This window comes from Syngnathoides biaculeatus, chromosome 16, assembly GCF_019802595.1.
Source record: "Syngnathoides biaculeatus isolate LvHL_M chromosome 16, ASM1980259v1, whole genome shotgun sequence".
In the NCBI taxonomy this organism is placed as follows: domain Eukaryota; kingdom Metazoa; phylum Chordata; class Actinopteri; order Syngnathiformes; family Syngnathidae; genus Syngnathoides; species Syngnathoides biaculeatus.
Genome location: NC_084655.1, coordinates 19,182,395 through 19,196,525, shown reverse-complemented (window position 1 = coordinate 19,196,525; position 14,131 = coordinate 19,182,395). Strand labels below are relative to the sequence as shown.

The following is a 14,131-nucleotide window of genomic DNA, read 5'->3' as shown; positions in this document are numbered from 1 at the left end:
CAATTACATCTAAAATTAATCTTGCACTTTAAATAATGTAAAACAGATTCGATCAGTTACAGATTTTGCACACATTCTGTAAGAAATGTCATATTTTTAATAATAAAAAAATCCTCTGTTACAAATATTTACAAGATTCACAAATACACTTTTTAAGTGGATATCAAATTCACATCCACAGTGTAGTCTGTTTGTTCACTCTTAAAATAAAGTTTTAACAAATACGTTCAATGTAGGGGGCGCTCATTCGTAGTATCTGACCTCAAAGCAGACGTAGAATTTTCCCTAACTACACCAGAGACGGAGAGAAACTACGGAAGAACACGGGGACATTGGGTAAAAGCGCCAAGATGTGCAGTTCCTGGGTTCAAACCGCAGAGGACTCAAGAGTCACCGCGCAATTCCTTCAGGCAGGTTCTTGTTCGTTCAAAATAATGCCGCATACACGCCGCACAAGTAGGGGCAGGAAAGTAAATTCCCTTTTGTGCTTATCAATCAGCTTCAGCGGTCTCCTTTTTAGCCACACCTCCTCGGTCCAGTGAACCCAAGTCCTGACGCCGGCAGCACAAGCCTGAGTCTTAAAAGGGTCTTACAAGGAAGTCAGATCTGGAAGGAGACGGGACTTTTGAGTCCAGTGTGAGTCAGCAAACAGACACGGAGGGGTCGGTGACGCTGTCCGGTCACGACAGCTTCGTCATCGGGAACTGCAAGTCCCAGCCATTGTGGGCCACGTTGGCGTTGTGGCCGCCCAGTTTGGGGTTCTTCAGGCTGTAGCGGCGCATCTTGGTGTTCTTGTAGTAGATGGAGTAGATGAAGAGGAATATGGCCGAGATGACCACCACCGTGACGGCCACGAATCCGGCGATGAGGGGCAGGTAGTCCTCTGCGGTGGCGATAACAGAACACAGCCGTGATTAATTGTCAGGCTGATTTCTTAATGATAGTATTCATGGTTGATTTTTTTTTAAATAATTGATGAAAAAAAGAACTTCATTCAGAAACGTGACATTGTTTCAGAATGACATTGCATACAATACACCAAGCTAAAAATCGGATTATGATTCAGAAACTGGTTTGTTGTTGTAAAGCTAGCGCCGCCACGCTAACACTAGCACCACACTAATGCTAATGCTACCGCCACGGTAATGCTAACGCTAGCGCCACACTAATGCTAAAGTTAGCGCCGGGCTAACAGGGCCAGTTAAAAAAACAAAAACAAAAAAACATACTCGTAAAAATCACTGAGACGCGGCAGTAACACGCTAGCATAGTGCTAACAAGGCCGGTGTGATGGTCTGAGCGCTCCCGGTGCTGAAAAGTCTTCTTGTGATTAATGCGCATACATTTTGTAAACTTCCGGCCGGTCTGAAACATCCGCATCAATGCTTCAACGTGTGCCATTCGACAACTCGTCACTGAGTGTTCATGTTCGCTATGGACGTCTCGGAAAGACGAACACAGCGAACGTACAGATATGTGTATAATTTTGTTTTAAGGTTAGGTTAGGGTCACGGCTAGGATCTAACGTATGTTAGCTCGCTCTATGTAGAAGAAGGAACTATTAGAACGGGGGATTTCCCAGTAACCGTCTACTACGTACCCAGAGTTCCCTTATTAATAACGCATGCGCATCAATCACAAGGAGACTTTTCAGCACAGGGGATCGCTCAGACCGTCACACCGGACCGCTAAAAGTCACTTCCTCTGCACAGACATTCGATCTCACTCTTAGCTTTTCCGCTCGAGTGCCCCCTTGCGGCCTTTAGAAAAGATGCACAAATTAGCCGCATCGCCGCATAAACCGCAGGGTTGAAAGCGTGTGGGGGGGGGGGGGGAAGTCACCGCTTACGGGCCGGAAATTACGGTAATTTTGATTCAACCCAAAGATAATCGGTCAGTTTTCATGGAGGACTGCGGAAATTAAGAATATTCGCTGCACACTTGAACTGTGAGAAGTGGCGGAAAATCGCACCTCATCCTGACTCTGCACGCGCAGTTATATCGCCTCAAGCTTAAAAATCTGCATGTATTCGGAATACGAGTGAAGTTAGCTCTTCGTTTTATTTATTGCATCGCTGCACGACCTTTGACGGCGAATCTTGGGGCGCGTGACATGGAGGCGGTTGTGCGTTTGCGTTAACGGCGTTCCCACCTTTCGGGATGACGTCCACCTCGTGTACGACCGAAGCCACGCGATTGACTGCCTTGCAGGTGTAGCGGCCGGGCTCCAAAACGGTGATGTTGCCTCCCAACTCCCACGTGGTCTTTTTCGTGAAGTTCGACCAGTAGATGACCGGCGGCGGCTGACCGTCGGCTTCGCACACAAGCGTCTCCGGGTAACCGCGGAACAGCGGCACGACTCTCGGGAGCTTTGTGGTGTTGATGACTGGCTTGTCTGTTCGAGGCAAGAGGAGGTATTAATATTATTATTGACGAGCTCAGCGCTTTTTTAGGGTAATACTTGGACTCAGTTATGCAGTATTTGTTAACATCTGTAAAAAATGTCTTTATAAACCACTGATTTTGACAAAATCGCAAGGATTTCCACCGAAAGAGACTGAACACGTTGATTTACGTTCCGCGAAAGAAATCCGCGATTCAGCAGGTGAAAACCGTAACGTGGACTTGGAAGACGAGCTCACAATAGACACTGAAGCTGATCGGCCGGGACATCACGGGCGGGGACAGCCGCGGTCCCGCCGGTCCCAGCTCCAAGTGCGCCTCGCAACTTAAAGCCGCTGCGTGATGAGTCCGGTTGAGGAGGAACTTGGCGCTGGCGGACACGTTCACCGGGGTCCTGGTCGTGCCCACGTCGCACGACGCGTTCGTGTCACGCCGGCAGTCGGCCAGTCGCAGGGGCTCTGGAGGACATTTTGGGTGGGGGTGGGCGGATAGAAAAATTCTGAGTTGACGCCACCGGAAGTCCATCTTAGGTGACAGATTTGTTATTTTGTCATATTTTGAAATGCTCATCATAGATCATATTACAGCATATTAAATTGAAACCAACGTATTAGGTTTACTCGTTCTTCGTGGAGGAACAAGAACGCTTACCCCTGATCGACGGCTCAATGGTCTGATTGCCTTGATACCAGCGCACAATGAGGCTTTGTGCGGGAGCCACGTTGATGATGTCACAGTGCAGCTGGCACTGCTCGCCCTCCAAAAACATCGTGTCCTTGACTGGACGGAGGGTGACGCTGTCCGCCGTTTCTGGTTGTGGTCACAAGACAAGAAGCAAGCGGTTTAGAACAGTGTGTCCCAGGTACTGTTCCAGGACAGATCGCGGGTATGCCATGTAAAATTATCCAGTTTTACATTGACTGTTCTGCAAATTATTTTCTACGTTTGATTTACTTTGTCCATCTATCTATGCCAGAGACATATAGATCTCGTGCACCTACGTCATCAAATATCGTCACTGGCCGGAAGTGCCGGTCTGGCAAAGCATTCTTCAACGCTAAGTCGGTTGGAGACGACACGAAAATACGTCTCTGAGTTTTCTCCGATACCGTTAAACATTTAGAAGGTGATAATAAACGAAGGTACGTGGAAAAATGAGGGACACTTGGCGTAGAGGACCCGCATTTAATGCCGAAGCCGATGTTTTCGCCGATAAGAAATCGGACTGTTAACCCGCTTCCGCTTGTTTTGGACAACTTGATCTACACGTGGATCTGGTGAGTAAGTCGTCGAGATTTACACAGAAGAGTTTGAAAGGGTATTCGTTGCTGGATCTGTTCTCAATCAAGAAAACATCCCACATAGTGATGGAGCCACTCAGATTTTTTCAATACGAATACTAATATTTAAATAATTGACCCCTGGTTTTACATAAACTCGCATTCATTAAAAAAAAAAGACAACGAGTCGGCTCCTCGTACACAGAAGCGAGTTGCAGCCACACGTTAAATTTCGGTAAATCTCTACGTGACGGACCTTTTTTTTATACATTGTTCTCAAATGAGTCCGATGCGTATTTTAAAAAGAAAATAAACCGTTGGGATGGGCTTCAGCCCCCGTACACGGAAGCATGTCGCGGCCACACGTAACCTACGTAAACCTCTGTGTGACCGACGGTTTATTTTCTTTTTAATACACATTGGATTCATTTGAGAACAATGCATATTTAAAAGAAAAAAAACAAAGTTGGAACTAGAATATGAACTGCTGACCCTTCAGTCAGTGGATGACCAGCTCGACCGACGGAGCCAAACTTGGAAACACTGGATTAGATTTAACGAATAAAAGATACACACTGTAAAGGATGACGTTGAGAGGCTTCTGGCAAGTTCTTTTCTCTTTGAAGAACGCTTTGCAGAAAGGAACAGAGTCCCAGTCCTTGCGGGTGTCTGGGGTCCAAGCGTCCTTGTGGTGGAAGATTTGCCCCAGGTGCCAGCCCACGGCTTGGACATTTCTGGAGCCGGCGGACGTGCAAGTGGCGTTCTGGGTCTCGCCCTTGTATTGCAGCACCAGGGTTTCCGGGTGTATCCTAACGGGGCATTCTTGATCCTCTCCTGAAGAGTCAAGCGGAAATAAATAGAACTGTCACAAACAATCCGAACAAGGGAGATGATGGACCACGCGCAGGTGTGGCGACTCGGCACGACAACGGGACGTACGGTATGTGGAATTAAAAACACCGCTTTTGCCCCTCCGCACATACAGTTCGACGTTGCGCTGGTATTCGGAAGCCAAGAAGAAAAACTGTTTGTCAAAGTCCAACAGGAAAGCAAAGCAGTCCAGGAAGGAAAGACCACTCCCAGAGGAAAGTCTGCTCCGAGGGTCTTTGTGCTGGACTTGAACACAAACATCCATCCACCCTCTCGGCCCACATTCGTCAATCCACAAACAAACTGGACATTTCTCAAATCTTTATTATGTGGGTTTTGTTTTTACGAGTTAAAAAGTCTTCATCATAAACAAGGCGCCCGTTTGCTATTCCGTGTGGTCTTTCCGCATACCCAAACAAGCAAACAGCCGCGTGATTATTTTTAGAAAACTGTCATATTTTTAAAAGTCACATAACAAACCGTTTTACTCACTCGACTGGGCTCCGTTAGACAGCCACAGCTCGAAAGTTAGAAGGACTGAAATGAAACGAAGACACTTGAAATCATCCATTTGAATTTTTTTCCCTGTTTTTGTTTTTTTTTTTTTTTTTTTTGGTTTGTTTGTTTTTCTCCTCCTTTCTTGCCCCCGACTCGTATTGCCCTCTCCCGGCTTCCGTTAGCTAGCCAGCAGAGCGGCTTCGGCCGGAGGGCGTCTCTCTTACTCTCGCTCGGGTGCCTGTGGCAGCTTCTCCCCCGGAGAGCCAGCTCAGCCACCCAGCTAGAAGTAGCAACATTCTCGGCTGTTTCACGCCTCCTCTGCCCGGAGAGGAAACGGCGGTTCTGACGAGTGGCCCTCGACTCCCTCCCCCCTCACTCAACCGGCAACACTGGGCATGCGCAATCACAATACTAAAGTAGGATGGATGGATGGATGGATGGATAGATAGATAGATAGATAGATAGATAGATATAGATAGATAGATAGATAGATAGATAGATAGATAGATAGTAGATAGATAGATAGATAGATAGATAGATAGATAGATAGAAGATAGATAGATAGATAGATAGATAGATAGATAGATAGATAGATAGATAGATAGATAGATAGAGATAGATAGATAGATAGAATAAAGCAAATTCAAGAGTCCACATGCTGGGGGTGTTTTTTTTTTTTTTTTTTTGCACAGGTCCGCGCGGCAATTCACAAAAGTGAAATTCGGCGGCCTGGTTCTGCATCTATTAGTGAAAATAGACTCCAAGGTGTCTTCACAGTTGACAGTCGCATTTTTAGATACAGAGCAACTTCCAAAAAGCCTTCACGAGAACTGGATATAATATCTATGTGAGCAGACGTAACCAGACAAATAATTGAATCGAAGCTTTCCTGACGGTCATTGTCGCGATACACAATAATTATATTTTTTGGTTACCACAGAAGCTTTCGTCGCTCCCATCACCGCAGTCGTCCTTTCCGTCGCACATCCGATAAGACACGATGCAGGTGCCGGTCGAACACCGAAACCAGCCCGGCTCGCACTCTGTCACACACATACAACGGAATCACTGTCACGCATGCACACACACACACACACACAAATATACGTAGACAACCTCACCTTTTACACTCACTGTGACAATTTTAGACACGGTCCCTCTCCCGTTACTGGCCGAGCAACTGTAGACCCCCGTCTGCAGTGAAGTCACATTTGGGATCTGCAGACGGGAAACTCCATCGTCGTCGACTCGAGCTACATTTAGCCAAGTGGGTGCACTCCAGGTATAGTCGGGTCGCGGGTTGCCTCTGCTGGCGCACTTCAGACATACTTCGGAGCCCAACTCGACTTCAACGTCCTCGAGCTCTTCTATCTGGGACGGCTCATCTAACCACGACAAGTTGTGTTCGGTTTGTTAGCATGATGAAGACATTAGGACTACAATCGAATGTTCCACAATTTGAAATTGGAGCAAAATGCTCAGGGAAAAATATTAAACTGAACAAAATAGCGAGAGTTTTTAGATGGCAATTTCTAAACAAGGAGATTCTGCCCTGGCCCAACTGGGTGTCGACCACAAAGATAATTACAGGGAGTCCTCGGTCTGCGACTGAGATCCGTTCCAAGAGTAGCGACGTAACTCGAATTTGGACTTAAGTCGGATTCCGTCATTCTTCTTCTTCTTTTCCTTTCAGCTTGTCCCATTAGGGGTCGCCAGAGCGTGTCATCTTTTTCCATCTAAGCCTATCTCGTGCGTCTTCCTCTCTCGCACCCACAGTCCTCATGTCCTCCCTCACCACATCCATCAACCTTTTCTTTGGTCTTCCTCTCGTTCTTTTGCCTGGCAGCTCCATCCTCAGCACACTTTTACAAATATACTAGTGTCCAAACCATCGATGTCTGCTCAAACCTTGTCTCCAAAACATCCAACTTTGGCTGTCCCTCTCATGAGCTCATTTCTAATCCTACCCAACCTGCTCACTCCAAGCGAGAACATCAAGATCTTCATTTCTGGCACCTCTAGTCCCGGGTCCTGTTGTTTCTTCAGTGCCACCGTCTCTAATCCATACATCATAGCCGGCCTTGCCACCGTTTTATAAAACTTTGCCCTTCATCCAAGCAGAGACTCTTCCGTCACGTAGAACACCAGACACCTGCCGCCAACTGTTCCACCCCGCTTGGACCCGTTTCTTCACTTCCTTAACACAGTCTCCATTGCTCTGTATGGTTGACCCCAAGTAATTGAATTTGAATTTAGATCAAAATACTTTGTATTATAAAAAAACAAAGACATTGAAAAAAAGAGATGACATACTTAGCATTACTCCTGAGAGGTGGATGGAGAAGAACAAGGGGAACCTGGTCCTCAATCCTCTCCAGTATCAGAGAACCTTGTTTTGTGATCATTGTATCCAACGTAGGAACTGAACCCTTCACATGCGGTAAAATACGGGTTTTGTCTTTAATAATTGTCACCACGGTCGATCGACTGAAGCCTTGGTGGTGTTGGTGTCTCTCCGTTCTCCAATCTTTTTATGATCTTGAGCTTCGTTTCCGTGGTCATGGATTTACCTTTGGCTGCAGAAGTATTGCTAAAAGGCACAACTTTCTTCTTTGGGGCAATAATGTCTAAAAAGGAGGGCGAAAAATGCGAAGATACTCCCGGCCCACAAACACGGACAAGCGTCAGCCAGACAAAATGGCGGACGGGGGACGGGCGTTGTAAAGCCGAAACGTCTTGGGTCAAGACCATCTTAACTCGAGGACTCCCCTGCATTTGGCGTTTCTACATTCAACAGGTTTAACGTTTTACAATCCCGAATACACTCCACACCACGGGATCATCGATCTGGACAATCTTTCAGACATAAGGTGGAAAAACTGTTGAATTCAGTCCGATCATTGGCAGACGTGAGCCTTGATTTAAATTCCCTCAAAGATTGGATAATCTTTACAGAAGAACAAATAAATTACAAGAGTTCAGGTACTGTAATTTACATTTTATCACCATCAGTCGACCCGATGCTGGATTTCTCCCTACAGCATTTAAATCCACCGACTGGTCAACGGCAACTGAAGAAAATATAACGGACTGACTCACATACGACGTCGATCTCCACCGTGGCGTTGACGGTGCTCGAGAACGAGCTGGCAACGACGAGGTACTGCCCGGCGTCGTATCTCGTCAACGTCGGCGGCAGCTCCACCTCGTCTCCGTCTTTGTACCAGGTGATCACGGTTTGGGGAGGCCCGCCCTCCAAGGAGCAGGACAGGTTGTGAAAAGCGTTCTCCACTGCGGTGTAGTTTCTTGGACACGTCAGGTCTATGGGCTCTATGTCATCTGAAAAAGGAGAAAAACAAACGATTCAAGCTGCGAGCGTCGACAAACGGGCCCTGGCACCCCTTTTCTCGTAAGTACTATACACATACAGATATGACATGACATATACTTACATTCAACAGTGAGCTCGAACTCGGGTGAAAATACGTTGAACTGCGGCACCTCGGGTGTCAGGTCCAACACTGCCTCGCATTTGAGCTTAACAAGCTCCCGCTGTCTCGAAGACGTGTCGTTATATTGATAGTCATACTCCGAAACAAGATCAACGGGTCCAGTCGTGGAATCCTCAAATTCTTGTTCCTTAATGACCGTTTGGCCGTCGTACCACCGCAAGGTGACATTTTGAATCGGCGCGATGGTGCCGACGACGCATTTCACTTGAATCGGCTCTCCTTCTTTTACGAGAGAACCGCCGGCTTGGATGGAGATCTTTTGCGGAAACGCTGGCGGAGGGAGAAGACAGAAGCGATCGGACAGTGACGATCCGCTCTCGTTCCGTTTCAGTGTCGAGCACTCACTGTAAACAACCACCGTCGCCTTCATGGAGCACTGCTCTCGCCCGCTTTGGGGCACCGGGCTGAGGAAGCAGATGGGCGAGGCGTCCCACACTGTGACCGCGTCGACGCTCCAAGTCAAGTGCCGGACTCGCTTCAGGCCCGTGTCCCCCTGTGAGGCCTCCCATCCCATCGCTTTGTACATGGGGTCGGACGTGCTGCAGTTGACGGACGCGGGGTCTCCGTATCGCACCGCGATCCTCGGGGGGTTCAACTCGATGGGGCAGCCGCCACCTGCGAGAAGTGATATGATCGTTGTTTCAATCCAGAGCAATTTCAGCAATATACAGGCAGCTCTCAAGACGTCACACTCATTTTTGTTATAGAGCTCGTGCACGTGACGTCACCATTTTGATGGCGCCATATTGCCGGTCAAAAAGAGCTTCTCGACAGTGCGGGGGACATGGAACCGGAGGAGGATATTCACAATGCCCGACACCCGTTGTGCTGTTGGTTGTTACAACAGACGAGACCGATATTCAAAGAGATCATTCTACGGAATACCAGCTGAAAAGACCGGAAAAGATCGACGGATATCCGCAATTAAACGTGATGGATGGTGCCCGACCAAATACACGCGACTGTGTAGCGATCGCTTCATTTCAGGTAGGGATTATGCTTCTCAATCTCAAATTAACGATAAATACTTGTAATGCCAAGTTGGCTCATTTGAGAACAATCCGTATTTTTAAAATAAAAAAAAAACAACAGGGAGTCATCTCCAATGTACACGGATGCGTGTTGTGGCCACACGTTAAGCTTAAGGAAACCTCTCCCCGACACTTTTTTTTTCTTTAATATGCATTCTTCTCAAATTCCCAATAAGTACTTGTAATGCCAAGTTGCCTCATTTGAGAACAATCCGTATTTAAAAGAAAAAAAAAACAACAACACGGAAGCGTGTTGCAGCCACACGTTAAACTTATGTAAACCTCTCCCCGACACTTTTTTTTTGTTTTAATATGCATTCTTCTCAAATGAGTCTAATGTGTATTTAGAAAAGATAAAAAACTGTCGGTTACACAGAGGTTTACGTAGGTTAGCGTGTGGCCGCAACACGCTTCCGTGTACGGGGGTTGAAGTCTATCCCAGCGGTTTATTTTCTTTTATTTAAATGTGCATTGGACTCATTTGAGAACAATCCATATTTAAAAAAAAAAAAAAAAAAAAGACTGTCATGGAGAGGTTTACCAAAGTTTACTGTGTGGCCGCAACACGCTTCCGTGTACGGAGGAGCCGACTCGCTTTCTTTTCCCCACAATCATAGCTAATGAATGCGTGTTTGTGTAAAACCAGGGGTCATTTATTTAAATATTGGTACTTGCATTGAATATTAGCTTACGGCCATTAAACCTCTCTGTGATAGGCTTTTTTTTTTTTTTTTAATATACATTGTTCTCAAATGAGTCCAATGCGCATTTTAAAAAAGAAAATAAACGGTCGGTCACACAGAGGTTTACGTAGGTTAACGTGTGGCCGCAACACGCTTTGTTTAAATGCATTGTTCTCAAATGAGTTAACTTGGCATTACGAGTATTTCTTGGAAAATGCTACGGAGGAGCCGACTCGCTTGTCCTGTTTTTTTCCCCTCCAATCATAGTTAATGAATGCGAGTTTGTGTAAAACCAGGGGTCAGTTATTTAAATATTGGTGCTATTTGTATTGAATACTAGCTGAAAAGATCAATGGATTCCGGCAAACGTTAACGTTTAGCCGAACACGCTTCCGCGTTCACGAGCCGTCACTCTGTGGGATTTATTCCCGATGAGAACAGATCCAGCAAATAAGTATTCGTACACGTCCAGACTTTTCTACGCTTTCAAACTTTTCCGTGTAAATCTCGACGACTTACTCACCAGATCCACGTGTAGATCCAGTTGTCCAAGACAAGCGGAAGCGAATTAACGGTCCAATATCCTATCGGCGAAAACATCGACTCGGCATCAAATACGGGTCCTCGATGCCGAGTCTATCTGATTTTTCCCACATACCGCCGTTTATTTTCACCTTCTAAATGTCTGACTGTACCGGACAGGACTCTCCGCGTCATGCTCCAACATGGGCGTCAGTCTCGAACCGACTTAGCATTGAGCAGTGCTTAGCTTGACCGGCAAAATGTCGAGGTAAACCAAAGTCACGTGATTTTATGATGTAGGTGCACGAGTTATAGACCACATTGCAGTTATTGTTTCCCTGAGAGGGTCATCATGACTGTGAAACTACAAGACGAAAAACCTCCATTTCAAATGCAAAGTACAAGTCCCCCTCCTACCCTCCGGAGTCTGAGACTCTTTGCCAGTCCTCGTGGCAAAACCCAGGAGAAAAATGACAAGGACAGACAGCAGGAACACTACTACATACAATACTCCCAAAAGTGTAATACAGTACATAATCCTGCTCCAAATACAGCGAGGACCCCCGAAGCCGAACACCTTCTCCAAATGTTTTCTCGAAAACTAACGACAAGCGTGACAATGACCAACGGAACTTCCCAAACAACACATTTTTGTGTCCGTCAGTGGATACGGAGTTCTCCTTTAATTTCCGCTCTACGGTGGTGAAGTTCTCGTTCCACATTTATGAATGTTATTTTTTTGAAATTGGTTTGGTAAACCAGGGGTCGTGAGTTCAAATCTCACCGGGGCCTCCAGTCCCAGAGGAGTTGCGTCAGGATGGGCATCCGACGTAAAAACTCTGCCAGACAAATACGAGCGTTGTGGCGACCCCTGACGGGACAAACCGAAAGAAATGCGCAAATTCTACTCAAAACGTCGCCTGTGTTGTGAAAAAATGAAATTCTTTTTGATGTCATTTTGCGACTGAAATAAAAAAATGATTTGACTGGATGAACTGAGGTTAGATGGACAGATGTGTTTCAGCCTGCATAAAAAAAAAATGGAAAAAACTAAAATGTTTAACACGTTCTATCATCATTAATATCTTCATTATGTGTCATATTTATTCCATCTTTAATACTGTATTAATATTTTGGCATGCCTGCTTGACCTCGTTGTCTTTTGATCATTTTAGACACTACTGGACCAGTGAATTTCCCTTGTTTATGAATCGTCTGTCTATTCCCTGCTAAAAAATTTCTCTAGAACATTTCTGAAGAATTTCTAAAGAACCAGAGAACTTTTAGGACCCGAGTCCTACAGAATTTCTATAGAAATTCTATTGTTCTGTAGAAATTCTATAGAAAATACAGCCTAAGTTCTATAGAACATGGTGTTCTGTACAAATTCTATAGAATTTCTATAAAAAAAATTTAAGCAGGGTTAATTTAAATTATTTCCTACAACACAGGTGTCAAACTCAAGGCCCGGGGGCAAGATCCGGCCCGCCACGTGATTTTATGTGGCCCGCGGAGGCAAACCATGTGTGACAACTTCCACGATTTTTTTGCTAAAATCTGCGCCAAAATTTCCCATTGTCATATCCTAAATGATAATATTGAGATATTGCAAGCATTTTTGTGTTGCCAAACAACGACAATTGAAAAACCCTTCCCTGGATTCATGATTCCAAAAAGACTTGATGAATTCCGCGTGTAAATATGATTAGGCGGTCAGAGATTTTTATGATTTCAGTCATAACGGCCCTCTGAGGGAAACCGTAACGAAAATGTGGCCCGCTACAAGAATGAGTGACACCCTTGTTTTCGGAGATTGTTTTAAAAGTGAAGCTACTTTGAAGTTATCACGGCATCGCTGATTCATGTTCCACTGGAAATAATATTTCCAGAACTTAAAGCAAAGCGGCGGGGCTACCTGTGGCGATGAGCTGAAGCCCCACCAAGAGGCGCACGAACCTCGTCCTCTCGCCCATCTTCAGACGGCAAAAAATGAAAAACAGAGTCCCTCTTCTGCGATACCCTTCCCGGCTCGGCTCTGCTCGTGTACGATATCCTCGCCCGCCGTGCGCAAATGTCAAGTACAACTGAAGGAGCGAGAGGGGGGGGAAATAGAGAGAGGAGGAGGTGCGTTCACTTGACGTGAGAGAGGGGGAGCGAGAGAGAGCGTGTGTGAGTGTGAGTGCGTGTGCATGTGTGTGTCCAGCAAGTCAGGGTGTGTTACACTGCACAGTGTACAGTGGACCCCCCCCCCCCATGCACCAACTGCATTGGGGGGACGGCGGGGGGGGGGGGGGACGGCGCAGACTGCCGTCGTCGTCACATACACGGTTGTCAAATGTAATTTTCGCAGCTGCGCTTCGGATTCAAACTCACCCAGTGGCACTTCTCAAATGAATTATTTCAGCTGTCAGGAGCTTTCCCACAAGCGTGGAAGAAGACATTCAAGCTGCAAAGTGGACTTTTCTAGTCGGCGCAGAGACCACGTGCGCCGGGAGTGCATGTTCTATAACGCTGATATTATCATCTAGAGCGCAGGTGTCAAACTCGAGGCCCGGGGGCTAGGCCCGGCCCGCCGCACGATTTTATGTGGCCCGCCGAGCCGAATCACGTGGTATCAACTTCCGTGATCTTTGTACCGAAATCTCCATTTGTCATATCGTAAATGATGACGAGAGACTGCGAGCATTTTTTTGTGTGACCAAACGTCAACAATAGTTGGGAAAACCATTACTCCTTGATTTCTGATTTCAAAATTTGTTCCGAAATTCCATGTGTAAAATTGAATGATGGGTAAATTCAAGCTTTTTATGGTTTCCCAGTAAATTAATGGCCCTCTGACAGAAACCGTAGCTACAATGTGACCTGCACTAAAAATGAGTTTGACACCGCTGATCTAGAGACTGTTAGACATCATGATTTTGGTTCTTTGAAAGATTATTTTATGACCATTACATAATTTCCAAAAAGACAATCAATTTTTTTTTTTTTTAATACAACCCCATTTCCTATTACTCCTCAATGGGCTTTTTCTTCTTGGAACTTGTAGTTCCTGGAACTAGCTGCTATTTGCGTTGTCACAAAGTACCGTTTTATTGTTTTAACTTTATATTTTAGTTGATTTTTGCAAGAAATGAGATTAAATCTGACTTTGTCATCATGCCCTCCTGATTTATCATCAATAGGAGGGTTTGTTTTTTTCCCATCCTTTGTAAACCACCCCATTAATCACACAAACAGATATAAATCATAAATCCCCCCCCCAAAAAAAATTGAGACAAAAATATGAAATCTTAGGAATAAAAGAAAAAAATGTCAACAGGCGGACATACATG

General features: G+C 45.7%; 1 protein-coding gene across 10 annotated transcripts in view; it reads right to left on the bottom strand.

Moving 5' to 3' along the window:
• Positions 1-74: 74 nt before the first annotated feature.
• LOC133515010 (uncharacterized) overlaps positions 75-14,131 on the bottom strand; it is a 56,374-nt gene continuing 42,317 nt past the window's right edge. For 9 of the 10 annotated variants that reach the window (XM_061847205.1, XM_061847208.1, XM_061847206.1 and 6 more), the window contains 10 exons: positions 8,909-9,178; positions 8,504-8,833; positions 8,151-8,390; positions 6,173-6,436; positions 5,987-6,094; positions 4,260-4,517; positions 3,055-3,213; positions 2,643-2,861; positions 2,153-2,395; positions 75-883 (listed from right to left, as the gene is read on the bottom strand). In XM_061847205.1, the coding sequence (XP_061703189.1) occupies positions 681-883; positions 2,153-2,395; positions 2,643-2,861; positions 3,055-3,213; positions 4,260-4,517; positions 5,987-6,094; positions 6,173-6,436; positions 8,151-8,390; positions 8,504-8,833; positions 8,909-9,178 (2,294 nt within the window). In that variant the 3' untranslated portion in view covers positions 75-680. Of the gene's footprint in view, positions 884-2,152; positions 2,396-2,642; positions 2,862-3,054; positions 3,214-4,259; positions 4,518-5,986; positions 6,095-6,172; positions 6,437-8,150; positions 8,391-8,503; positions 8,834-8,908; positions 9,179-12,714; positions 12,884-14,131 lie in introns of all 10 variants that reach the window. The other variant, XM_061847209.1, reaches the window with a different exon arrangement.